Source organism: Zonotrichia leucophrys, chromosome 2, assembly GCF_028769735.1.
Source record: "Zonotrichia leucophrys gambelii isolate GWCS_2022_RI chromosome 2, RI_Zleu_2.0, whole genome shotgun sequence".
NCBI lineage: Eukaryota > Metazoa > Chordata > Aves > Passeriformes > Passerellidae > Zonotrichia > Zonotrichia leucophrys.
Window position 1 is genome coordinate 83,107,540 of NC_088171.1, and position 26,298 is coordinate 83,133,837.

The 26,298-nt window shown below is 36.1% G+C and overlaps 1 protein-coding gene across 1 annotated transcript in view; it reads left to right on the plus strand.

The window, feature by feature from the left end:
* ABCA13 (ATP binding cassette subfamily A member 13) overlaps positions 1 to 26,298 on the plus strand; it is a 168,767-nt gene that overhangs the window by 90,872 nt on the left and 51,597 nt on the right. The window contains exons 36-41 of the mRNA XM_064703447.1: positions 6,417 to 6,663; positions 7,585 to 7,674; positions 8,260 to 8,332; positions 9,880 to 9,998; positions 10,948 to 11,035; positions 17,322 to 17,430. Of these exons, the coding sequence (XP_064559517.1) occupies positions 6,417 to 6,663; positions 7,585 to 7,674; positions 8,260 to 8,332; positions 9,880 to 9,998; positions 10,948 to 11,035; positions 17,322 to 17,430 (726 nt within the window). The remainder of the gene's footprint in view (positions 1 to 6,416; positions 6,664 to 7,584; positions 7,675 to 8,259; positions 8,333 to 9,879; positions 9,999 to 10,947; positions 11,036 to 17,321; positions 17,431 to 26,298) is intronic.

Sequence of the window (26,298 nt, forward strand, 5' to 3'; positions counted from 1 at the left end):
ATCACTTAGGTAGGAAAAGACCTCTGAGATCATGAAATCCAGTCTGTGACCTAACACCACCATATCAACTAGACCATGGCTCTGAGTGCCACATCCAGACTTTTCTTAAACACCTCCAGCGCAGTTACTCCACAACCTCCTTGGGCAGTGCATTCCAATGTTACATCACACTTTTTGTGAAGAAGTTATTCCTAATGTACAACCTAAACCTCCCCTACTGCAGCTTAGGACTCCTCTCGTCCTGTCACTGGTTTCTTGGGAGAAGAGACTGACCCCAACCTGGCTACAGCCTCTTTTCACAGAGTTGTAGAGAATGATGAAGTCCCTCCTGAGCCTTCTTTTCTGCAGGCTAAGCAATCCCAGATCCCTCAGCCACTTTGCATAAGACTTGTGCTCCAAGCCCTTCATCAGATTCATTGTCCTTCTTTGCACATGTATCTTCCATTGCCGCTTAATTATGTATCTTATGTTATTTGTACAATGTGTTTACACCCTGTGACAAACCTGGATGAAAATCTTGGCTGCAGAGTGATGTCCAGGATCAAATGCTCTTGCTTAGACACACCTCTGTCACTGCTTGACTAGCAATGCAGCAAGTCAGAGTAAAGAAATTTATTCTATGGATGAAGTTTTTTTGCTCTCTGACACCTGGATGTTTTAACTTTTCTTTTGCACAAACTCACTTTGCACTTCTTTCTTTCATTTAACTAGTGAAAGTCAGATATATCTCTTCTCCATGTCAAGTGTGAGGGTGCTGTAAATCATTTCTCCCTCTGAGATTTAAGTGCAAATGTATCCTACCAGTTCTTCACCCCCTTACACATTGCTTGGAGTAGATAATTCCTACTCTGCGTAGGTCTGATTTTAGGATGTATTTCTTTTAAATACAGTGATAAGTTTGAAAGGACTTCGCCCCATTCTTTCCTTAAGCTTTTTGTGTACAAATGAACTTTCTTCCATACCCCTTATTCTAGGAAATAAAAAAAAAAAAAAGAAATAAAGAGCTTAAAAAAGATCCTTTAAGAGTTTGTTGGTAGTTTTTCTAGGGACAGGGTTTTAGATTGTGAGATTTGGGTGTTGGGGTTTCTTCAGTGAGAGTATGCAGCACATTTTTCTGGTTATGCCGGTTCTTGATTTTTCAATGGGAATCAGATGTATTGTTCAAGCTATCCTTTCACTGGTCTTCAGTGTGATAAAGTATTAAGTGTGTCAGATCTTGAACAAGAATAATATCTTAGATAAAGGAAGGAAATTGTCTAATCAGTCAACTGTCTCGCTTGAGGAAAAGGGCCTGGGAGATCTGAGTTGTGGAGGAAGTTCTCTACAACGTTGGGGAGTGACAGACACCAATTCCTTGGCTTTAAAGCATGTTAATTCTACTGAAGAACTCTACAGTTGCCTAGATTTCTATTATTGTGTCTCAAAGGTCTTCAGGCCTATGCTGAATAGTATTTTGAGATCTGGCATTCAGAATGTAAAGCTAAATTTTTAATTAAAGTCTACATGTTTTGCCTTCAAAAATGGTACTTAATTGGATTAATCAATATGTATGGAGCAGGGAGAAACTCTTAGACAGGAAATTCTTAAGATGGAAACAATTTGAATAAATTTTTTAGAAGAAACATTCACAATGTCTAAAATTAAAAATAGCCTGAAGGGAAGAATAGGAGAATTTATATCTAAAAATGCCCCAAGGGAACTTCTCTTGTGAAATTCCCCCCCAAATAAATATTTTTCTGATCAGCTTTGGATAGAGATAACTCATTATTCTATTAGATATAAGCAAGAATCAGCCACTGTATGAAACACAGACCTGATGTATTCCCTTTATACTTTACACCATCAAAGTGCCTTTTGTTCACATTCCTCACATGAAAATCTGTCTTCAAAATCCTCCTGGAAACAAAATCTATACAATAATAATTTTTTATAATGAGTAGAAAAATGTGCAAGAAGAGGAAGGACATTTTTATATCTTCTAATGAAAGGCTATGCACTCCCAAGATTGGTGGGCTAGCACTGCCTCTGGGGCAGTATGGTGTGTGCTGAAATGCAGAATGATGTCAGTTCACTTGCTCAGCTTAGAACTACTTGTTGCCACAAAACTTCTGATAAACCAATAAGTATGTGCAGCCTCCGAATGCAACCAGTTTCATGTGAGCTAGCTCACCTGCTTTGCCAGGATATTACAGCTCCAAGTCTTACCTTCTCAAAATCTGGACCTCCTCTACATGACTTGCCTAAATGCCAAAGTCACAGAAGTAGAATTGAGAATGAAATGCTCCTGGCTGTTAGTTTATCTATTGCATAGCCCATCTTTCCTTCTGCATCATGAAAAAACATTAGAATTACATTGTTTTCTAGAAGTGAAAAATACAGGAGAAAAGGGTCATCTAATACCAAGTTAGAGACTTTTACAATAATTGTTTCTGTTCCAAATTCTAGAGTAGTCTATAGGCAAGGATTTTGATAATTTTTGTTTCTGGATTTTAGGCCTTCTTCTGTTTCCCTGTACCTCATATTAAAATATATATATATTTCAATATATATTGAAAACTAGCATAAGCCTTGTCTGTAATACAAAGGAGAGTCTGGATGAATTGGGAAGTACAAGTTAATTGTGAACATAATTGCACTTCTGGTGGATAATTGCAACTGTAAGTCAAGCAAGACAGCTTCTAACACTTGGGTCAGGTTTTTAATTCTGTGATCTAAATTATTAATGAGGATATTTTCATAAGCTTTCTACATAAAAATTGACTTCATAACAGAGAGGTCAGCTGGTCTTGTCTTCTAGCCTTTATCATTCTCAGTGATAATCAGAAGCTGTTTACCCATAAATGTAAGCTGTTTTTATGCATCCTGACATAAATACCAGACATAGGTGGTGAATTACTTAGAAGCTTTATGAAGCAAAAATTAATGCTGTAGGTTCTAGTTGAAAGTGTGATTTAATACCTTGGGAAACTTGAAAGCCATATTGAGTCTATTATGGAAAGCCCAAAGCAGGCTGCTATTCACAGTGTGGCTGCAGTCAGATGAAGTAGTATGATACATAAATAAAGCAAGTTGACCAGTACAGGCACATACAATAATAACACATAAATCAGGAATGTTTCCACATCTGATAGACAGCTGCATTGAACACATTATATCTTGAGACTGATATGTCAGTGTCAATATAAGAGGATTTGAGACAAGCAGCAAGGTTGATTAGGACTATAAAGATTTTTATAAGAGGAGAGTGAAAGGATGGGATTGTTTATGCAGAAAATGGATTGAAAACTTCTATAACCTGTCTCCTAAAGCAAGATTTAAGAGCCCATCCAGTATCATCAAATGGAAAAAATTCAAAACAAGTATACAAAATTTTGTTTTGTACCTGAGACACAAAGAAATGACAAAACTCGAGGTTGCAAAGATGGAAATTTAAGATAATTCAGAAAGGTGTTTGGCACCCTTTTCAATTCGAATTTTAAACAATAAACATATGAGGTTTTAGAAAAGATAAATCACTTTAAAGTGCCTCAGTTAAATAGTCAAACATATACTTCCACTTAAAATGGTTTATTGCATCTTCTTGTGGTGTGTCTTGGCTCATTGGCATTATGAATATTGAGTAAGAGTCACGATATTGGACAAAATGGACAATTATTTATATTCATGGTGACAGTTTCCGTTCCTTTGGCAATCTGAATTAAGTTGTTATAATTTATCTCTGCTCTGTTTGTCAAGAAAAAAAGAATGGATGACAGCTCTGATTTCCCTTTCTGTCCCCAGAAAGTAGATGTCATAGTTGCCTTTCAGAGATTCAAACGGTCAAATATATTGAAGACTCTTTCATTCACATCACGTTAATGAGTCTGGTACTACAGAAAATATCAAATTCTGTGTTCTTTTCTGGCATTTTGCTACTTAGATGAATGAGAGATGGAATACTTTACAATTTCAGGGATTGAGCTGGAAGAACTTACTGGGTCTGTTTTAGTCTAAAAACACTCCTACCTTGAAAACTGTTCTGCCACTGAGTGTCTCAATTTCAGCATTGTGACAACTACTGAGAGTCTTACCATGATAATATGAAGAACTTAATACATTCCTAAGAAGTTTTCTTAAAAAAAAAATTCTTAACACGAGTGTCTCCTCTTCCTACTCCAATTTAAGGAACAAAAAATTCCAAGCCTAAAATGTTACCCTTCTTGATCAGAGCACTTGAAAGCTGAATCAGAATCTGAATTCAGAAGGTATTTTTCTCTCCACAGATTCAAAACCTGAAATCCTATTGCCAAATTAGCAAGCTATGGCTGTGATTAGATGTCTTAAAGAGATAATTTCTGCTCAGTGGGATTTTCTGGGGAAAAAAGATATAAAATTCAGTTGCGGAGTTAAAGTAACAAATACTGGAGTTTCCCCTCTTGCCCTCCCCCCAAAACAACCTCCAAATTAATTAATTATAGTCTGTTAAAATCAGAGAATATTAATGTTGAGAATGCAGGTTAAGCAGGTCAAGAACAAGTTGCCTAGTGCCATGTCCAGGCCAGTCTTGAGCTTTGATTGTTTTCTTCACAGTGAAATTTCTTTTTCTAATTTATGATATCAGAATTTTCCAGGTACCAGCTGGTGCCTGTTGTAGCTTGTCCTTACCCTGAGCAGAGAATTTGCTCCCTGATATCACTAGGGCTGTTAAGTGCTGCCAGAGAGCTGCTCCTGCTGCCAGGAGGTTCTCCTTGTCCCCAGTGCCTGACAGAAAAATGATTCCAAGCAGGGTGGATCCCCTCCAGGTGCAGATATGCACACATGTCTGTGTTAAAAGGTACTGTTAGCCAGTGTTTTGCTCATATTTGCCCCCAAGGGACGTCCCAACTAATCACCTGCTCCTCAGTTGGATCCATTATCCCTGTTCCCAGTCTACAGGGTGGTGTCTGTCAGTCCAACCAGTGGGTCTTGTCCTCCACAGCCCATACCACTGTGGGAGATCACATCACAGGCTTTGTTAAATCAAAATAAACAGCACACTCTGCTCACTTCATTCACCAAACCAGTCCTATATTCATACTGAGTCTCAAGTGACACAGTTCAAATGTATCAAATTTATTCCTCATCATTTCTTGCTTTTCGTAACCTGGGAGTCTTTTCTGGACAATTTGACATGTGACCTTCCCAGACACTGAGGGTGATTAACCTGTATTTACCTGGAGTAATGAGTGCAGAATTTGAGCTGTTTGTGCGATGACCATGGTCAGAAGTTTGGTTTATTATCTGATTAATTTTTCTCCCTCTTTGCCTCACTTCTTGGCTAAAAATACTGTTAGAACAATGCAAAGGGTCTGGGATTAAAATTCTGCTAACTCAGAAAAAAACCTGTTATAAGGACAATTAATTTGAAGTTACTTGAGAACTTCCATACATGTATCTGTTTAAACATGGAATGTGGAAATGCTGGTTAGAGTGCTGCCAGTAAGCAGAAGGGAAGGTAATAAAGAGGCAAATCACAAGTGCTGATAAAATATAGCATGACTTTGAGCACTGTAATAAACAGGCTATTCAGTCTTACTACGGTACGAATACCTGTGGTGGTAAATCTGTCAGACACTCTGCTATGCTGTGAGGAAGGAAAGAGGCTGAAGGACATTCAATTGGGCAAGGCCACAGGCAAGAGGGTTTGATAAGAGCCTGCACATACCAAGAAGGCATTAGGAGCTAAAATGGAGGCAGAGTGATTGGTGCGATTCGCAAGTGTCCGACAGAGAATGATCAAATAAAATTAAGGGAGGGTCTATCAGGAAACTGATTGATTGAATAAGCTGTGGGCACACTCCCATATGAATCTGAAGAACAGCCCATGAGCTCTGAAAGCTGAATTGACTAACAGATATGAAAATTTTATCAGTCCCATATGAGCAGGGAAGTGAAGGGAATGCTTTTATGAGAATCCATGTGCCTGTCCACTGTGATGCTCTGAAGAGGATCCATTGAAATATCTGTGGAAAAGTTGCCATTGATTCCAGTCAAGGTAGATCAAGACAGTGTGAATACAGGCCATGTTTGTCAGAGTAATTTGTCCAGGAAAAAAAGTGGCAATGCACAAGGAATGGTTGACCCAGTGTAGGATCACAGGGAGTACCTAGGGAAAATAATATTCAGTAAACCATTACCTGTGCATGGAAACCTATAGAGATGTGTTAACTGAATATATGTTTTCCCTCATAGGAAGAGTTCATGAATTAATTACTTATGCTTGGAAGTGATGTGGTATGGGGCTACACTATTCCATTCAGGAGAGCTTGCTAGGCTTATGTGGTTTGATTTTATTAGAGCTAAAAGACTGTCATGTTCGACATTTGACAAAGTAACCTGTGAAAGTTCAGTTTGGTTTTCCTTGTTTGTCAAGAGGTTGTTTTCTTTGTCTCACTTAGGTATTTCACTTGCTGGAGCCCCGAGTGTGTGTGGAGCCCGCCTTGTTCTCACACAGATTGTTGCCCTTGTGATGAAGAGGTTTCACCACACAAGGAGGGACTGGAGAGGAAGCCTGTCAAATGTGCTGCTGCCTGTCCTCTTTGTTGCACTGGCAATGGCCTTGTTTAGCGTGAAGCCGCTGGCTATCGATTATCCTTCTCTCCAGCTGACACCAAGACTTTATGGCAATGCGGAATCCTTCTTTAGGTAAAGGGCTCATCCATCATCATCAATATCCAGGGCTCTGGGACCTTTACCCTTGAGTTCTCCTATTGTAAAGACCTTCTTGTATTCTAGAAAGAAAGATAGATTACTTTTTACAATAGTTATGTGGTGGTTTTTTTAGATGTTTAGTACACTTTTATAGATTATTGTAAGTGAAAGATAAAATTAGGAAAGCTTTGTGTGAAGCATTTTCTGGAGGAAAGGGCAAAGACTTTGGAGAAGATTGAACTCAAATCAATACCAGCCATGACCATTTATATGTAAATGAACAAGCGTATTTGAACAAGCCTTTGCATGCTTCATTTTAAAAAAATTGTTTAGGGCTGAAGTTATTTTCTTGAAACAATTCTTGGGTTTGAAAATACCACAGAGTATTTACAAAGCCTGCTGCTCATCTTACTCAACCTAATTTCTATATGTTCAGCTTCGAAACCAACTAGATTATTCATTTATTTTTAATGTGCAGTATCTATAGAATCAATACATATAGAGTGATAATAACACATATAGGTGCAAATATACAGATGAAGATAGCAAGATGCTGTTTGAATTTATAGATATAATATAAATTTATTTTATGAGCATAAAAAAACTTTAGCAATGCCAATAGCTAGAAATGCATGACCATAAGGAGAAGGATGCCCATGGGTAGATGTTGAGATTTGTTTAGCCATAATTGCAATGAATTTTCTTTACATGTTCATATTGAGTATTTTGAAATGAGATTATTGGGGTATGTATCCCATGCATGGATTTAATAGTCCTTTAATTCCTTGGAAAATACATAGCACCATGAGACTGAAGGCTAAAAGAGCTAGCCATATTAACATGTCTTTATTTCTTTTCTTTTTTTATTTTTCTTTCCCTTTCATTCCTTATACCCCTATGGTCCTCTTTGAACAGCACTGAAGATGATAGCCTAGGAAAACTTTCCCAGGTTCTATTGGGATATTTCTCTGATTGGGACCACAGATGCATGCATTCACAACACGGGTAATTGTAACTAATGTAACTATTTCCTTCATTTAAATATGGAACATTTCATTTTTTTTTTCTTTCTGTGTAATGGATTATCTTAGCCTTTTTTTGGCAGCATGGAGTTAGTGACAAATTGTTTCTGATAAAGGAGCTGACATCCAGGTGAAGAGCAAAGTAGGCTTTACTGTTAAAGGTCTGATCCATACATCTTAAAAGTAAGTGGCAGTTTTCCAATTATTTTCAGGATGATTTTGATCAAGCCTGGTGTCCATATGAAGGATGAATAGACAATAAAGAAAGTATTTGTTAGGAAGCATTCTACATTTCCAAATTCAGGAATGAAGTGGCTACAATGCTTTAATAATTGCTGTAAATATGAGACATGAAGCTAATTTGATGCCTATATAAATATTTTTAATAAATCAACTTTGATAAAAGTGAGTAAAATTTGTATCACTCTAGACACAGCCGCTGCTGTGATCAAATGCTAAGAAGGCGTTAGCATGCCAGGTCTGCTCATTACTGTCTGGATTTCTTCTGTTAAGTGACATATTCCTCTCATTTCCTAGTTATAATTTTTATTACATTTATTCCTATTAGAAAAAATAATTCATGCTGGCAGACAGAATCTATGTCACCTCAGGATTCATGCAGATGTGTGTCTGAACAAGAGGTATGTAATTTTTTATTTACTTACATATGTAAAAAATGTATGTGTGTATTACTTCTAATTCCTTGGCTGCTGTTTTTGAAGGGCTGGTGAAAGTCATGAGGAAATAAATCCTCACAGGTCTGACTTTGTTATGATTGGAGGTTTACTTCTCTTTCATCTAATGAAATTGTACACAATTTTTTTGTTTACACATATATATATGAACATATATGTGCACTAGAAATGGCTATAGTTTGATCTGAAATAACAGGATCAGAGACAGCTGAACTATTTTCAGCAGATGCAACTTACTCTAAAGATGTTATAGGATTCTGCTTAAGAAAAACCTCCATGTAAAACAGGGTTAAAACATAACACTTCCATAACATCTGGAAGACCACCTATTTCAGAGGGAAGAGTGGGTGAACCTAGCTGGTAGAACCCACCAGGGAATTTACACATGAATGAGATTTAATTGTTAAAGTTTGCTTGTGGTTTGGATTTTGGATTTCAAAATACAAAAGGCTTCAAGAAATGAAGGATTTTGAAAAGCATAATGAATTTCTGATCCTCTTAATGAATTATTTTTCCTGCTGACTTGCTCTGAGTTGAGTAATAAACAAAAACATGAATCTGACTGAGGTGACAAATGTATTTCCCCAAAAAGGAACTTCTTAAAAAAAAAGTTTCTTTTGTTCATAAAGGTATAATTATTTAGAATAAGAGTTACATATGAAATATAGCAATACAGTTTTGGGAAAAATGGGAGGAAGAAACTTATTTTTTGCTTTTCTGGACGAGGAATAAGTTTGCCTCTAATACTCAAGGGAATTAAAAGAAGGTTGAATATAATACAAATGGGAAACTTTCACAGGGAGAGGTCTATTAACCATGAAAACTGAAAAAAGTCACTTGACAGTGGAGGCAGAACTTTTATCTGTGAGCTATGTAAGAGCAATCTCTGAGAGTGAATTTTTATTTTTGTAGGTTTGAGATGTCAAGCATTAAAATTTTTCAGTTGATTGGCATAAAGTACTTTGTAAAGCTTCTGAGATAATTGAGTCTAATATCTGTCACCTTTTTCTTGGTTGTGAGAATGTCCCACTGAATCATTAGAAGACATCTTCCTTTATTCTTCTTTTCAGCTCATCAGTGAAGTTTTTAGAAGCTTATAACATTAATTAGAATTTTGCTTTCATCTCATATTTATCTGGTTCCTATTTTGTATTTCTTCTCAGGAAAAACAAATAAAAAGCAGTCTTGCCATTTTCATTGCTGTAAACATTCCTAAGCTTATATACAAGTTCTGATGTTTTCAAAACAAACTGAATGACAGGGCTGCAAGAGAAATCAAAGGGATTTCTAATGTGTAGGTGGCACAATCATTTGAGTTGCCTTATAAACATAAAAATATTCATAATTTATTGAAAATCTGTTAAAACTGGGAAAGGCAAATCGAGTAAAAAGAAATGCTATAAAATCTACATCAAAATCCAAAGATAAGGTTAAATATAGTGCCACTGCTTTTAAAAAGTGCTTTACTTCCTTTATGTATACTTTTTTTTCAGATGTGCCCAACTTTCAATACTTCTGCTCCCTATGTGAAGAACAAGAAAGGACATATTTTGTATAATCTTTCAGGGTTCCCTGTGGAAGAGTATTTAGTGAGGCCTTCCAACAAAACAAGGTAACCTTAAAATGTCTAGCCTTTCTTTTTCCTCTGTGTATAAACCCCGCAGTCCTTCCTGTTCCAAAGCATAGATATTTGTCACTGAGAATATAAAGGGTCATTGTCTTTATCTGGTGATTGTTATCAAGGTGTAGAGTTAGTCTGAAATTCAAGGTAACATGAAAGACCCTCAATGGTCACATCTCAGAACTCCCTCCAGAAGCTGCATGATGATCACCTCTAGGCATACTCTGAGTTTCTTACAGGTAGTGAGTTATTTCAGCATCTCAGAGATGCATATCTAAATCAGGTGAACAAAATAATTTCCATTCCTCAGAGACTCAATCAAACAGGGGTGGACATGCTCCAATTAATATTTTCTTTGAAGTAAAAAGGGCTGGTGTGCTCCTGGCACTACTTCATATTCTGTGATATCTGCAACAGAGGTTATCTGCTGTATTTTGAAGTTTATTTATGTGCCTTTACAACTCAACCACTGCTGATAATGTAAGTGGAAATATTAGACCATGTATGATTTTATTGAGGAGAAGAAAGTGTTAGCCATTCATATATTAAAAGAAGGTGCATCTGATTTGATGTAAATAGAGGTAAGCATCTTTGGATGAAAGATTTGAGCTAATATGTGAATGATGTAGGAAGAAATAAAGCTGTTTAAGATGCTTCTCACTTGCTCACAACCCTTCCTGCTGCACAAAGAATTCACCTTTCAAAAAGCAAAAATTCTTATCTAAGGGAATACCTTTGCCAAGAAAAAGCCAGTAATATTCACCTGATTAAAAACTACATTGTCCCTCTTCTTTTTAACAAGGAAGGCATTTGTGAGGGGTGAAGTTTTACTTTCAGTTGAAAAACAAAGCATTATTGCAGCTATCTCAACTGTACCCTTGCAAGAAAACTGCAGAGCTTAAGGCAGATAACTTTTTGTTATTTTAATTTCTACTATCAGATATGGTGGTTGGTCTTTTGGAGGGATGAAAGCATTTGAACTTCAAGACAAAAAATTGAATAACACTAAATCTCAGCCTCTGGCTAAGGTAAGAGTTGCATGTATGTGTGCACATCTGTATGTATATATTGATTACTTTTTCAGGCTTCAGACATCATAGCACTTAACAAATAAAAAATCATTACATGAAATCCTTGCACTTGAATAATTGGGAAGAATCCTTTGTCTTTTATCATCTAACTCTGTTCATAAACCTTGAAGTAATCTCCTGCATTTGATAAACTGTTTTAAATTAGTCAAATGATATACCTTTTTGTTTTTTTCTCCCAGTGAACTCATTTTAGAATCTAAGTTTAAAACTTGCTTTTAGATAGTCAGCCAAATAATTTTTTGTATTCTGCAAAAAGCCAATGTCAGAATTGGCCAAAGTGCATTGAGTATCACAGTAATGGGTTGCTGTTGATGTTTTTCATGCCTACAAGGGATACTTTACTTTGCTTCATTTCTCTCACCACACTCATCCTAAGAGTAAAGACATCTTCCAGGAGCAGCTCCTTTTGCATAACAAACATACTATCCTTTTCTCAAAAGAGCCTTTCTAAAATTGTTCTAAGGGAGATAAAATGGTAAGTGATGGTTAGCCTCCAGGTCTCATCCCAAGTTTTCACAATATGGAGATACTGTACCTCTCATGGGCACTGCATACCAAAAGGCCTTAAGGAAAAACCCTTTATTTCAATTGTGCTTAGAATAATCCTTCTTTTAATTTTGGGATTCATTCAAATGTAGATGCATTACAAGTAGAGGAGAAGCAGTCTTGGAGAAGTATTGATGCATATCAGTGAGAGGTCTCTGTTTTTGGATTTGAGGCAAACAAGATTTGTTAAGAGGGAGCTGTGCATTTTCCAGATTCTAGATTAGGATATGAAAGAAAGGTGTTTCTGCCTTTAAATATTTTAATGTAAATATAGATTTTATTTGATCTTTAAAAAAAAAAAACAAACCAAGGAACAGCATAAGTAAGCGCCATCTCAAAATCCATTTTGAGACAAATTGTAAGGAAAAAATACAGATTTTCTCCAGTCCAATGTAATTTCAGGCTTAGTTTTGCAAAATAACTTCCTGTTTCTAATGCTTTTTCCATACAATTTATTAGAAATCTCCCTATTTTATATAAAATCTGAACATATACAGATTTTCATTTTGGTAATTTGTAATCTCACTTTTAGTCCCATATATTTTACAGGTTTGAACTCCAGTTCCATCATTCCTCCATGAGAAACCTGAAAGTTTTCAGCAATATTTTTTTTCTGGCTTCCAATTTTTCCTCTGTATCTTTAATCATTTTAGATTCTTGTTTTGACATGCTTGCGCTGTGGTCCTTTTTTTTTTTAGTGTGTTTGGTATAAAGCACCACCTGCCATCAGGACAGGGATAAATTATAGTTATACTCTTAGTAAGTAAGCTTCATATTTCAGACCCAAAGCAAATAGTGGAGTAAATTTATAAAGGGCACTGTGTTATCTAAAGCATCTCCTGGAAATGTCTTTCAAAGGATGCAATGTCAAGTTATTGCATTAACCTTTCAGTAACTAATGACCAGATTTTTACTTTGACCTTTTAGGTCTGTTCATGAGACAGTGAATGTACCATTTACATAGCCTGGTATGAAAGAAAAGGAGAAATTTGCATTAGAAGAGAATGATTCACTTGATTTTAGAAAATTTCTGAATCTTTATACATTCTTTTCCAGTCCTTGAGAAGTCAACAATTTTTCTTGTTCAAATTAAAAATATTTATTTAGTAAATATTTTATTGTACCTAATCATACTGTGCTGTATATATTACATTCATGGTATATGCATGCGCATAAGAATGTTTGTATGTGTATACAATAGAGGGAATATATCTATGACCTGACAAATAGGGCTGATTAAAAACATTGATTATTGGCATTCATTGATGGTCGGTGCTATGTAGCAAAAGAACAAATTCTCAAATTTTTTTAATATTCTAGACTATAGATTCTTTGGCTTCCTTTGGTAACATGGCCAAAAAATTTTTCCATAACAGCTTCAGGGTTGCTGTTTTTTATAACAAAATGAAATATAGGAAGAACATGTGGTAATTTTAAATACTGCCAAAAGGCAAATTGTTCTGTTCACATGTCATTTGGAAGAGTATATTTTTCCAATCCCAAAGGTTGGGGCTTGAGGCTTTACAGTACAGTAATTGTTTAACTGTCTAGAGGAAAAAATTACATGTTTCTAGTTCAATATCAATCATTAATCTGGTCCAGAAATGCTGAGGGACTTCGCTGCTCCTTCTCATCCTTTTTTCTTGATAGGCCATATGTTAGCTGAAATGTAAGTCTAACTTTATTCTGGATATTAATGGCAAATAAAAGATTATGCAATAATGTAAAACATGTCTTCATAGAAATTCAATCTGATGTGGTGAGGGGTTGTGTTTTTCCTTGGGAAAGAATTTTCCTAACTATGAATAAAGTAAAAATTAATTATATTTTGTATATAGTTTTCTATTCCTCAGCTATTTTCTCTCCTCTGTAAATAATTACCTGTGTGCCACAAAAGAAATATGAAAGATGTTTCAGCTAGAGCTAGTACATTTTCTTTTTTTTTTATATTTTACCTTTGCTAATAATTTTGAATAAGAAACAAGTCTTTAGAAAAAAGACCTTAAATATAACTTCTGGTGAAATGAACAACCTTAAATGTCTTTTTTTCCTGTTTATAATAAATTAAATATCCATTTGGTTATTTCCTCATGGTTTGATTCAGTTACATAATGCAGCTTGGAGGATAATTCCAATTAACATGTTGGATATTGAAATATATTGTTACACACAGTACTCTGTTGTGGTATTCATTTCAATACTGGTTGCATTAATTTATTTCAAAGGCGCTCTCTGAACATTTGTGGCTTTTCCCTTGCCTAAATTAAATGAGGATGTGTTATCAGAAATTTGCCTTTTTTTATTGCCTTTTTTTTCCAATACAACAGACACAATTGCAGTGGAGTTTCCTTATATATGTATATATGTAAAACTTTTTATTCTATGAAAACCTTTCACCTTTTACCTTTCAAAAAATGATAGAATTGGAGATGGGTGTATGGGGCTGCAAAAAAGACAGGTTTCCCTTGATCGCTTGTTTCTGTCTTTTTGTCCTGATTGCTACTTGCACAGGAGGTCCTGCATTGCAAAGATTTTCAGTTTTCCTCATGAATCTTAGGTTTTCTTTTGCTACCTTTTGTTAAAGACTGCTCTTGTTGATTAATGAATGGGGGATTTAGTTTGTGGAATTGTTTGTGGGAACTGAACTGGAGAGGAACAAAGGAACTTCATGACTTTGCAAGGAGAAGACGACGTTAAGTTTTGTTCTTTTTTCTTTTCTTTAAATATGGGGACATAGGTGTTTGAGACATTTGAGTACCATGTGCCATCACATTACATGGCACATGGAAGATATCCAGGGAATGAGGCCCAGCCTATGTGGATTTATGAATGGCAGGTCCTGCGTGACTAACCTGCCCTTCTATGAAGTGACCTGCTTACCAGATGAGGGAAAGGCTGTGGATGTTGTCTATCCAGACTTCAGTAAAGCATTTGACACTGTCTCCTACAGCATGCTCCTTGTAAAACAGGCTTCTTGTAGCTTGGATGGCTGACTCTTATGGCTAAAAAATTGTCTGTATGGCTGGGCAATAGAATTGTGGTGCTACATCCTCTTGGTGTCTGGTCACTAGCTGTGTTCCCCAGGGCTCCCTTTTGGGGCTGGTCCTACTTCTCATCTTTGTTGATGATCTGGATGTGGGGATTGAGTGCATCCTCAGTAAATATGCAGATGACACGAAGCTGTATGGAGGTGTTGATCTGCTTGAAGGTAGGAAGGCTTTTCAGAGAGACTTGCACAGACTCAGTCATTGGGCAGAGGACAGCTGCACAAGGTTCCATAGGGTGAGATGCTGTGTCCAGCTCTTGTGTCCCAGCAGCCCCATGCAGCCTTACAGGCGGGGGGAGATGTGGCTTGAGAGCTTTTCTGCAGAAAAGGGACCTGAGGGTCCTGGTTGACCACCAGCTGAATATGAGCCAATGTGTGCCCAGGTAGTGACATCTTGGCCTGTGATTTTCACCTTATATTCAGCATTGGTGACGTGGTACCTCAAGTAATGTGTTCAGTTCTGGGCATCTCACTTGAGGTGCTGAAGCATATCCAAAGAAGGGTAAAAAGGCTTGTGAAGGGTCTAGAGAGAATGTCTTATGAGAAATGGGTTTGTTTAGTCTTGAGAACAAGAAGCTCAAGGGGTACCTCGTTCCTCTCTACAACACCCTAAAGGAATGGTGTAGTGAAGTAGTGGCTGGTCTCTTCTGCTGCGCCTGCAGAGAGAATGAAAGAAAATTGTCCTGAGCTGAAACAGGTGAGATTGAGATTAGATATCAAAATCACTGTTATGGGGGTCAGGAATTGGAATAGTTTTCCCAGGGAGTTGGTGGAGTCATCTCTGGAAGTGTTTGGATCTGATGTTGGGTGGTGTTTAGTGTTCTAGGAGTTACAGCGGTAGTGCTGGGTTAGTGGTTGGACTTGGTGATGTTGAAGGTCTCTTCCAGCCTTGATGATTTGATGATACTGTTGAGATTTCAAGCAGCTGGGAATGCCACATAAAGAAGAGTATAAAATGTGAAAGATAAGGCAGGCAAGCAGAATGGCAGATCAAAGCTGTTAATTTTTTACAAAATGGCTAACAGAGTTTGTGGCAAAGAAGATTAAAGGGTGAGAGAAGAAATGACAGTGGACCTCAGAGTGGTTCTCAGAATTATGATCTAGGATAGATGGGTGGAAATAAAACAGACTCAGAGTACTGTAAACCTCACCTCACAAAAATATGGAGATTCAAACAAGCAGGTAGTCAGGAAAATTAATCAGAAGAAAATTATTAAGAGAGGGAAACAGAACTGAAGATAAGGCAGCCTACACTGGGAAATATCCAGGAGAATGTGTCAGAAAAAACAGCCAGAGTCTGGAGCTAGGGTTCAAGTAAGGATTGTAGTTGGATAGTATAAGAAAAAAGAAAAAAAAAGGCAGAATCATCTGCAAGTAAAAGATAAAAGCATCGAGGAATGATAAGAGAATCTTTAGGGAAGTTCCTAAGATGTAACTGTATAGATGGCAATTCTAGAAATGATGAAATTAAGAAAACTGAAGCCTTAGAAGAGGACTGTTAAGACAAAAAAATGCATATTAAACCCTGTTCACTTTGCATTATTATTCAGAGTCTAGACAGACAATGAGAATTGCCCTACCTATGATGTACAAAATACAGAGTACAAACAGTTGATATCAAAGACAGAAAGGTTAGGAGTTTTTCAACTGTTTAAAAAAAGGGGAGAAGAAAGGATGCTATGATAGTAATCAGACGGTTTTAAATGTCACTGAGACTGAAAATAAGCATCCATAATAATTTGACTTAGTTTTCATTATGGATAATATAGATTCTAAGGCACTATGATTAACAGTAATGGCTGATAAGAATCAGTTTCTAACTGCAGAGAAAACTCAAACCTCAGTATATTTGGGTTTGGGACATAACAAGCTTTCAGCAATGGTTTTGGCAAGTAGAAGTGTGGATTAAGAGTACTTTATCAAGTCAGGATGAATCTGCATGATCTGAAGATAAAGTATATGTTACAACAGAATTTTTTCCCTGTTCCTCAGAGAGACTGGCTTGTTTTGTCTGCCTTAAGGTTTGTCTGCATCAATTTCCTCCATGTTTAACAAGCCACTGATGCTGAATTCTGAATCATAAGGCAAAGTGAACAGCTCTGTCTATGGAACAGCTTCATACCTTGTAAACAGTGCTTCCTTGATTCTTTCTTTCCCCCTCTTTCTAGAACATTCTGTTCCTAGATACTTTATGCTGTGTGTCATATGTAGGTATTATTTAGAAAAGTCTCTTTGGAATTTCAATGATTCTTCCAATTTAAGCAATACTTTTACTCATCTTTTTGCATTTTTAATCAAACTGGCAGGTGTTATTTTCACATTTTTGTCCCTCTCTTTGTTCAACCACATGTGTGTAAAGGAAGGGAGGCATAGTGTTCCATTAAATAAGAGAATCTCAATTTAGTAATAAACATATGTGTACAACTCCAACAATAGAAAACTGCTGCATGCTGTTGAAAGATGTATGCAAATCAACCAATTCTGTTCTGCCTGGTTGACTTTCTTCTATAAATAAATGTCATAACAAAAGAATTAGATATCCTTCATGCAATTCTTAAAGGTATGTGCACTTTCAGATCAGCATGCAGATTGAACTAATTTTTGATTGACATTTTCCATTCTTTCTTCCAGGTGTGGTATAACCAGAAAGGTTTCCATTCACTGCCATCCTACTTAAATGAACTCAATAACTTCATTCTGTGGCTGAATTTACCTTCTAATGTGGATTGGAGACTGTATGGTAATAGTTTTTCTTTGTATATATTCGTATGTTTTGCAAAGTAGTTTTTAAATAAACTAATAATTATAAGTATGAAAATTTTTTTATTAACAGTAGGATTTCAGAGTTCAATTTCTCTGGAGGACTGTAAAATGAAAATTTTATAAAGAAAGTTTTTGTGGAAAATATAGTACACAGTAATGTAAAATTTTAATTTAAACTCAGCATGTCATGTGAGTTCCTTACAAAGACATTCCTGTGAAATAAGCAAGTGTAAATTGTTTTGGGATGTTAGTCCCTCTGAAACTGCTGCTAGGGCTTACTTAAATAGCATGACTAAGGCACAACAGACTACGGATTTATAATTTCTTTGGCACTTTGCTATATCTCCTTATATAAATATCTAGAGTAAATCCAGATTAGCCTGTAAATTCACAGAACAGTGTGATGTTTCACATTATTCTGTTACTCAAGGATACTGTATATCATTATTGTACAAAACAAAAGAGCAATTAATATATCTGGCATGTGAATTCTCTAATTCAGATATCCTGAACTTTACAAAAAACTGTTAAAGTAAAAATTTTATGAACTGAGATCTGAAAAAATGACTGCTGCCAAAGACTCAGCTGTTAAAACAGATGATGTGGGTTTGGAAATCTAGTTTGAAATCTGGACTTGATTAACTTCACAAATATGTGTTAACTTCTATTCATTCTAGTTCCTTTCATTCTTAAAAATTCTGTTAAATAGGAATTTGGTTTAGGGAAACTTAAAAAGAGCTTTTGACCAATTTTTAAGAGTTCTTGTAAAATTAGGATGGTTTTCTGTAGTGGAAAAATGATTTTAAGTGTTTTTATAATGAAGAAAGAAGACAAAAACAATGAAAATGGGGAAGGAATCCTGAGAATCTAAACCCAGAGATTCATTAGGAAAACTTTCTGGCATGTCCAAGAAAAAAAGAGTAATGGCTTGTTTTCACATATGGACGGGGTTTCATTTTTCTAAAAGAATTATGAGAATGGATCAAAGGTAATATGTTTACACAGAAACTTTGAATGGAATGAAATCAGATATTTTAACAAAAATTTTTAATAGAAATCAATTTTTAATCAACTTCCCCTGCACTTCACGAGTCTTACTGATGCTAACTTTTTTTTCTATACCATTAGATATCTCATTCTGGAACTTAAATGTTTGTGTACCCTTACTTTTATATCTATCATGGAGAATCAGGGTTTGCTGTCCTGCTTGCACTCAGAGAAAATGATAGCTATCCCAAAGATTGTGGGAATTATTTATTTTTTGGTATTGCATGACACAGAAACACAGCAAGCACAACTGCACTTAAGTTCATTGGGTTCATTGTATAATCTTGTTAGCTGCCTGCAGAGCTTAAGAACTAGAAATTAATTTATTAATTTCTTCATGTATTGGAGAAGTGCAATGAAGATGGACTGATCATGCTCTGGAGGTATAATACAGAGGGTAGTGTGACAGAAATCTTGGGAAGATAGGTCAAGTTACCTACCTACATGTCTGTATATATATATTTGTTTGTGTACTCATGTTTGTGTGCGTACACACATGTATATATTTGTGGAGACCAATATATATGTATATTTTATTTCTAAAAAGCAGTTTTCCAGTGCTGCATGGACCATCTGAACACAGTTCACTTTGATGTTTAACTTTCTCTTATTTAAGGATACTGTTCTAACAGAGAAGAACTATTCATATGCTTTTGTTATTCAAATTGTTATATGCAGTCCTGTAAGTCAGCAGTCAGAAAACCACATACTGCTCTCCAAGACTGAAATCTATTCTTTTTCATTTTCTTTTTCCTTCTTCCAAACTCTGTTTATTGGCAAGGTCAGTTCTAGAATATTGTTGGAAATTGCTGTGAGGAAGCTTGTTAAGATGTTGCAGAGACATGGCTTTGTAGTTCTGCCTCGCATTAATGACATGCTATTTCACAGAACAACTTTTTTCCTGTCAACAGAATGCTTCTACATTACTTTTAAGTGATATAAAAATAATTTGGTGCTTTAAAAGGGACTGTAAGGACAAAGTCCTTTCTTCCTTCACAAAAAAAAAATAATATTGCTTTACAGAAAGAAGCTTACTACAATAGAGTAGAGCATTGCCGTGGATGTAAACAGTAGCAGCAACTATGATATTGAAAAAATATTGAGCGAGGTCAACAAGATCAACCACTTAAATGCTCATACAAAAGCTAAGAAACCCTTTCACTTTGCAGTGATATCCTGTGTGTATTTCTTGAACATGAACCCAGTAGGAGCTCTCCCAAGATCTTTGGAGGAGGGAAGAGCCATTACAGGCCACATGCTGAGTTCTACCTGCCTAGCCCACAAGGACAGATCCAGTAACTTTCAATGGAGATCAGTGGCGCCAGTCCAAGCTCGTGAAAGGTTTTGATAAAAAGGAGCTGAGCAGGAGGCTAATTGCTTTTGTCTAATGTATTTTCTGCAGTCATGAGGATACAGAGAATACAGACTTGTGATTTGGTATGAAAGTTTGAAGGAAAAAATTTAACCCAAGAGCATAGAAGACATATGCTGCCTTGCACTGGTTTATATCTCCAGGGACTTATATCTGTTCAAAAAGCTTTGAAAAAAATTATTACTTTTTGTTCTCTCAGTCCAAGTTACTGAGTCTTCAGCTTGCAGCAGCAGGAAATTATATCTAATTCGTGATTAAAAAATCAGTCCTTTTTGCTATTGTATAATCTGATCTTCAAGTACTTTCTCTGCAAGTATAGAGATTTCTCCTCACCCCTGTCTCTTAACAATTTGGGATTATTGGTAAATTTCTCTGTGAGGATGCTTGGAAATTTACAATATTTGTTTCTTGTAATTTTCATGTAAATAGTGACCTGTCTGTTGAAGAAAATGTGTTGCCCAGCTGGAGGTACCCATAATTTGATGGAAAAACAGAAATTGGCCCAATCAGTTTATGTCAGTTTAGTGTAGTAGATAGATCAGATGTCTCTTTTGGAACAGCCGTTCAGTAATACTTCTTGTATAAAAATATGTCATTTTCTCTATCATGTGGATATTCACCCCTACCCTCATCATCAATGTAAGTCTTTGATCCCATTGTGGGAAAAAGTCATCTGTCTCAACTGTGTAAGAAATCAAATGCATTCTGCTTTCTAGAGGATTGTAAATTCAGTGACAGATGATAAAAATGAATATGTTAATAAATAGTTTTTAAAAAAATTAATAATACTCTTCAACAATGAAAGTAAGGTATGCTGGATTTTTGTCCTAACTCTTCACCTCTGACTGTTATTCAAGCTTATATAAATATTGTTTTCTGATCTTTTTCTGAAATGCTGCATTGTTGCAACTAAGTAATGTAATTGTGAGCAAATAAAAATGTAATAATGAGGTAAGAAGAATAAAAAACTAAAAGGCAATATTTTTTGCTTAAGCTTCAGAAAGAAATTTTGATCAAGTAAAAATGTTATTTTTCACATTTAGTTGTATAATATTGAGTCAGAATGTGGTTATTATGCTGGAGTATAGTAGAAGGACTATAACCTCACTCTTAGGGTAAGGTTATATAAAGAAAAAAGGACTGGTTGTCATCTATAATTTTGCCTGTAGAGCGGTCAAAAATGTTCTTACATCATTGTTCAAAGAACAAAATATTTCAGTATAGAAGGGCTTTTTGCAATGCAGCTTCCCCATCTTAGGATTCATACCGAAGTCATTGATTTTTTAAAAAAGCTTTCATACTAGGATTCATTGTAGCTTTCATGTAGCATCCTCATTTATTTCAGATTCAATTCTTCAAAAGAGCAGAAGGGATCAAGGGAGTAATTTTCAACTGAATTTTGGTGGAAAGTGGCTGTAAAGTTTCCTGAATGCTTTGCAAATTATAACTTTAAACCTTATTACAAAGGAAACTGTGCAATGGCCTTTGGATGTAACCTTCTTAACCATGTCTAGTTAGTGGGGGAAACTAAAATAGAAACCATTAATGATGTTGCTGCCTGTGAAATTCTCCATATAAATTGAAATTCTCATATATATATATGTATATATGTATATATGTATATATGTATATATGTATATATGTATATATGTATATATACACACACTACCTTAATTTTTCTAATAAGTAATATTTTATTTAATCTGAAATAAAAAGTCTTGAGTAAAGAAAGCTAGATTGGCCTTCTATTCAAGTCTGCCACAATCATGGTATTTAGAATCAGTAGCATAGATCTAAACAGATCTATGTATGCAATGACATAACAGACAGTTTACAAAAGAGTGCCAAGAGACACACCCAAAATACATTGCAGAACCAGAAAATGTACCTAAGGACAGCCCTGACTAATCTGCAGTGATGGCATACAAGCTTGAAGACCAAGACCTTTATGGGTTTTTTCATTTGGATTTCTCCAACTGATACTGAAAAAGTATTGCTGGCTTCATATCACTTTCCTAATTTTTACTGAAAAAACACAGATTTTGAAGTGTATTTATGTGGAAAGTTGCATCCAAGGGGGATGGACTGGACTACCAATGTCTTCTGTTCTTTATCATGTACAGTATGGAAACATCTATAACATCTAAACATGTAAAGTTATGCCAAATTGTGCTCGCCTTTATTTTCTGACAGAGGGTCAGCGGGTGTAGATGTGAGGTAAAAGTTCTAGAGCCCTTTCTCTTGAAGGCACAGATTGAAGACTATTAATAAGATGTTGATATAGGGGAAGGTGTCCTGAGTTGTGCAGCTCCTGAATGGCAACAGGGCAGGATGCAGAATGTTCACAGCAAGCTTGTCTAATGTGAATTCATTTTCCTTTTTCCTGTGAGCTTTCCTATCCAGAATGAAGAAGTATAGTATTTTATTGAACAAAACATTACAATCCTTCTAATATTTTATGAAGAATTTATTTCACTAGGTTAGGAATGTCTTTTTAACAAATTACAATCTAAAAATTTTTTAATCAAGAACAATGTAAGGAGAGGAGGAGGTTTGTTCCACCTGGTAGAGAAAATACAAAAGGGAAATCATAGAGAAGCTGAAGGGGGTACAATGAATAGTTTACTGCTTCCTCTACTATTAAGCATGTAGCATGGGGCTCCTAGTATCATTTTCAAAGTAAATATACTCTCCTGCCTAGGTCCCAGCTGTGCTACTCCTGAAATTTATAGTTAAACTGTAAAATTCTGACTACTTCCCATCTCTTTTTTCCATAATAATGTGACTTGCAGGACTGATAAAAATGTCCTTGTTCTCAGTAGTATAAAAAAAACAAAGTCTTTCATCGAGCAATACAAGAGATGACAACTGAGCCCTTTAAATTAATTAATTATAAAAATAAGAAAAAAAAAAAAGACACACTAAAAATGTAATTAACTATAGGCAAAACAACAGAGAAAAGAAAGAAAGAGAAGCTTCATAGCTGAAAAAAAGCAGAGAAAATATACTCCCATTCCTGAATTGCTTTTGCTTGGTTTTGGAAAAGTTGGAATGTATGTCTGTTACAATTTTTCACCTCTGCCCATAAAAAAGCCTAAGTGATCACTGTAAAAATAATGTGACCAACTGCATGCTGAGGACATAGATGAAGGATGTTTTAGGGTGATAAAGAAAGTTTTTGTTGTGATTAAGTCAGGAGAATATAATGGCAATCTGCAGATGTGGAAGTAATGATTTTTATACTGAGAAATTTATGAAAAGGAGCAGATAGAGTTAGTGCTGAATCATATCATATTTGGAGTTATTGCCTGGCTTGCTTTTCCCTTGTGAATTCTGATATAGTAAAATTTGCCCTGAGGGCTGCTTACACAAGGCTTGTAAGTACAGTCCTTAAAAAAATCCTTGCATAAACACCAGAAGCATCTGTTTTATAGTAGCTTTATAATTTAGAACTTCTTAGTTTATCTGTCATTTATAGTTTTTAAGTCCTCAAACACAGCAGATAGTTTTCAACTTAATGAGCCTCATTATAGCAGCTTTGCATAGTAAGAAGGCATATAAAGGCAGGAAAGTATCAATAAGTACATTTTGCATCATTTTAACAGCTGTATTGGGACAGAGATATGTGTAAAAAAAGATGATCTAGGTGGTGAGAAGAAATGTAGGAAGAGATAAAGGTTATAAAAGTACATGGAAGAGTTTTTTAAATAAAAAATATATATACTAGCAAATATCATATATTAACTCTGTTGATTTGTTCTGGTATTGGAAGATAAATTATAACTTATTTCTTGAGTTCAAGGGAACTTTTTTCCTCCATGAATTACAGGCCAGTTTGTTGACTCTATCCAAAAATCATCTGTTTTTTGCCAATGGGGTGAAGAAATCATTATACTAAAAAGGTATCAAATTCAGAGATTTTCATGCCCCAGACTAATTGAAGAAACTTAAAATACTGAATGAAAGGCAAGAATTACATTTAATGCAGTGGTAGAATTTTGAATTCTAAACACAACTGAACTTAGTTTAGCACAGTCATACTTTTCTTACTTGTAATCCACAACCTTGTGAAATTTAATTTCAGTTGTGAGTGTAAATTAAAAGAAAATGTAATCCTTTATTTCATCTACATGATTTTAATGGAAATTGACTGTCAAAAATGTTTGCTGCTCTTAAGATGTGTGATTAGTTTTTGTGACTAATCCCTAGAAGGAAGTTAATTCAGTGTAACAGATTTTTGATTGGTATTGTATGATACAATACTGCAAGGAGCATTATTCTATTTAATGTCATGGGTTTTTATTTTCCCCTGCAATTACCTCTTTTTCACAGTTTCCCTTTATTCTGTATGTTAATAGAAAAGAAAGTTAAAGCAGTGCAGTTCTGCATGTGGGACACAAGTCAGCTGCTGTAGACTTTTGTTTAACACCAATGCAGTAATCTGAAAGTTTTGTTAGTTCCCCCCTGAGATCTTGCTGCCAGGCAAGAAGGGAATTGTCCTGCTCTGCTCTGCACTGAAGTGGCCTCACCTTGATTGCTGCATACAGTTTTGGGTGCCACAGTACATAAAAGACATAAAGCTGTTAGAGAGCACCCAAAGGAGGGCCACAAGGAGTGTGAAGGGCTTGGAGGGGATGCGTTATGAGAACCAGATGAGGTCACTTGGTTTGCTCAGCCTGGAGAAGAGGAAATTGAAGGGAGATCTCATTGCAGTCTTCAGCGTGCTCACAGGGGAAGTGGAGAGGCAGGTGCTGATCCCCGCACTCTTGTGACCAGTGCCAGGACTTGAGGAATTGCCTGAAGTTGACCCAGGAAAGGTTTAGGTTGGATATCCTAAAGGAAAAGAGAGTGGGTGGATGTCCGGTTATCTCGGCTGTTTGAGGGCCCGGAACGGCCCGGGGTGGCCTTGGGCAGCCCGCGTATCGAAGGACGAGAAGAGGCTTCAGTTCTTCTTTCGGTTTTTATGTTTATTAATTGTTTATCTAAAAGATGTTCTTTCAGCCGAACAGAGATCTGCTCAGCAGTCAGCCATGAGCACACTGTCTGCCCTCCCGGGCAGCCACGTATCTTTATACCCATTGTTACGTGTACAATATTTATCATTTTTCCCCAATACCATTTATTCTTATAACTCGGTGCACTCTCAGTAATAACCAATCCAAAAATGCCACCGTGGCCAAAGAAGATGGAGGAGAAGAGGAAGAAGAAGAAGGACAGGACACACCCCAATTCCTCCATCTTACTCCTCTAAACCCCCCTGTACATAAATCCTAAACCCTGTGTCTCACCCTCTAATTAACTAATCCCTTCACCATTCACCCTGGTGAAGTCCTCCTATCCTCATCCTGTGTAGGGTCAAAGTGCAGCCACCAGACACTTCTGGCAACATTCCAGGAGTCCCGAGCCCCCCCAAGGGTGGTCTCGATGGCCCGGCATCTCAGGACTGAAATCTTGAGATCCGACAGGTGGGCACTGAACAGGCTCCCCAGGGAAGTGGTCACAGCACCAGCCTGAGAGAGTTCAAGGAGTGCTTGGACAATGCTCTCAGGCAGAGGGTGTGACTCTTGGGGTGTCCTGTGTAGGGTCAGGACTTGGATCTGGTGATCCTGGTGGGTCCTGTCCAATTCTGCATATTTTATGATTATTTCTTCTAATATGCCCACTTTTATTCAAGTGTTAGAAAAGCCTAGAAAAACTTCCTGGGAACTAATCAAAACTTTTTTTCTGTCATGCTACTTCTACTTTGCATAAATGGAAATTCCATGGTTCCAGTGGGAAAAAACTTTTCTTTGATATGCCTGTTTTGCTTCAGAACAAATAGCAGCAATTGTTTAAAAAATTAATGCTTTAAAAGAAAAACAAAGGAAAATTTTAAACAGTCCCTGAAGGTACATGACATGAAAGACTTCTACAAATAGCAAGGTATCTGTTAGGGATACATCAAAATGTTATTGGCTTCAATCTTTTGTTTTTCTAACTACCATTGGGCTTCGGTGTACTGCATTTAGCTGTTATTTGAAAAATCTTTACTTTGTAAAAAATTTATGTGTGAGTTAATCATCCTGTTTTTCAGCTTTTTACCATGCAGTGACTTAGTGATGTTTAGATTACTTTGGCTTGAAGATGAGAAATGAAAAATTAAAGGGGCAAAATAAATGTATGCTTAGTCAAATTTCACCTGTTACTACAATGAAGATTTTTTTTTGTCTTTATGCAACTGGACTTTAATAAATTCAATTAAGTGGTGCCTCTCAGAGTCAATGTAAGGCTACCAATAATTTATATCTTTACCAAAGTTACTGGAAATATTATAATTGCTGTTAGGATTAAATTTGTTTCTTTGTTTTAATTTGGAACAACATAGATTTATTTAGACACTGATCAAATAATGCTGATGTGGTGGTTTAACTTAAGGCCTGCTCACGC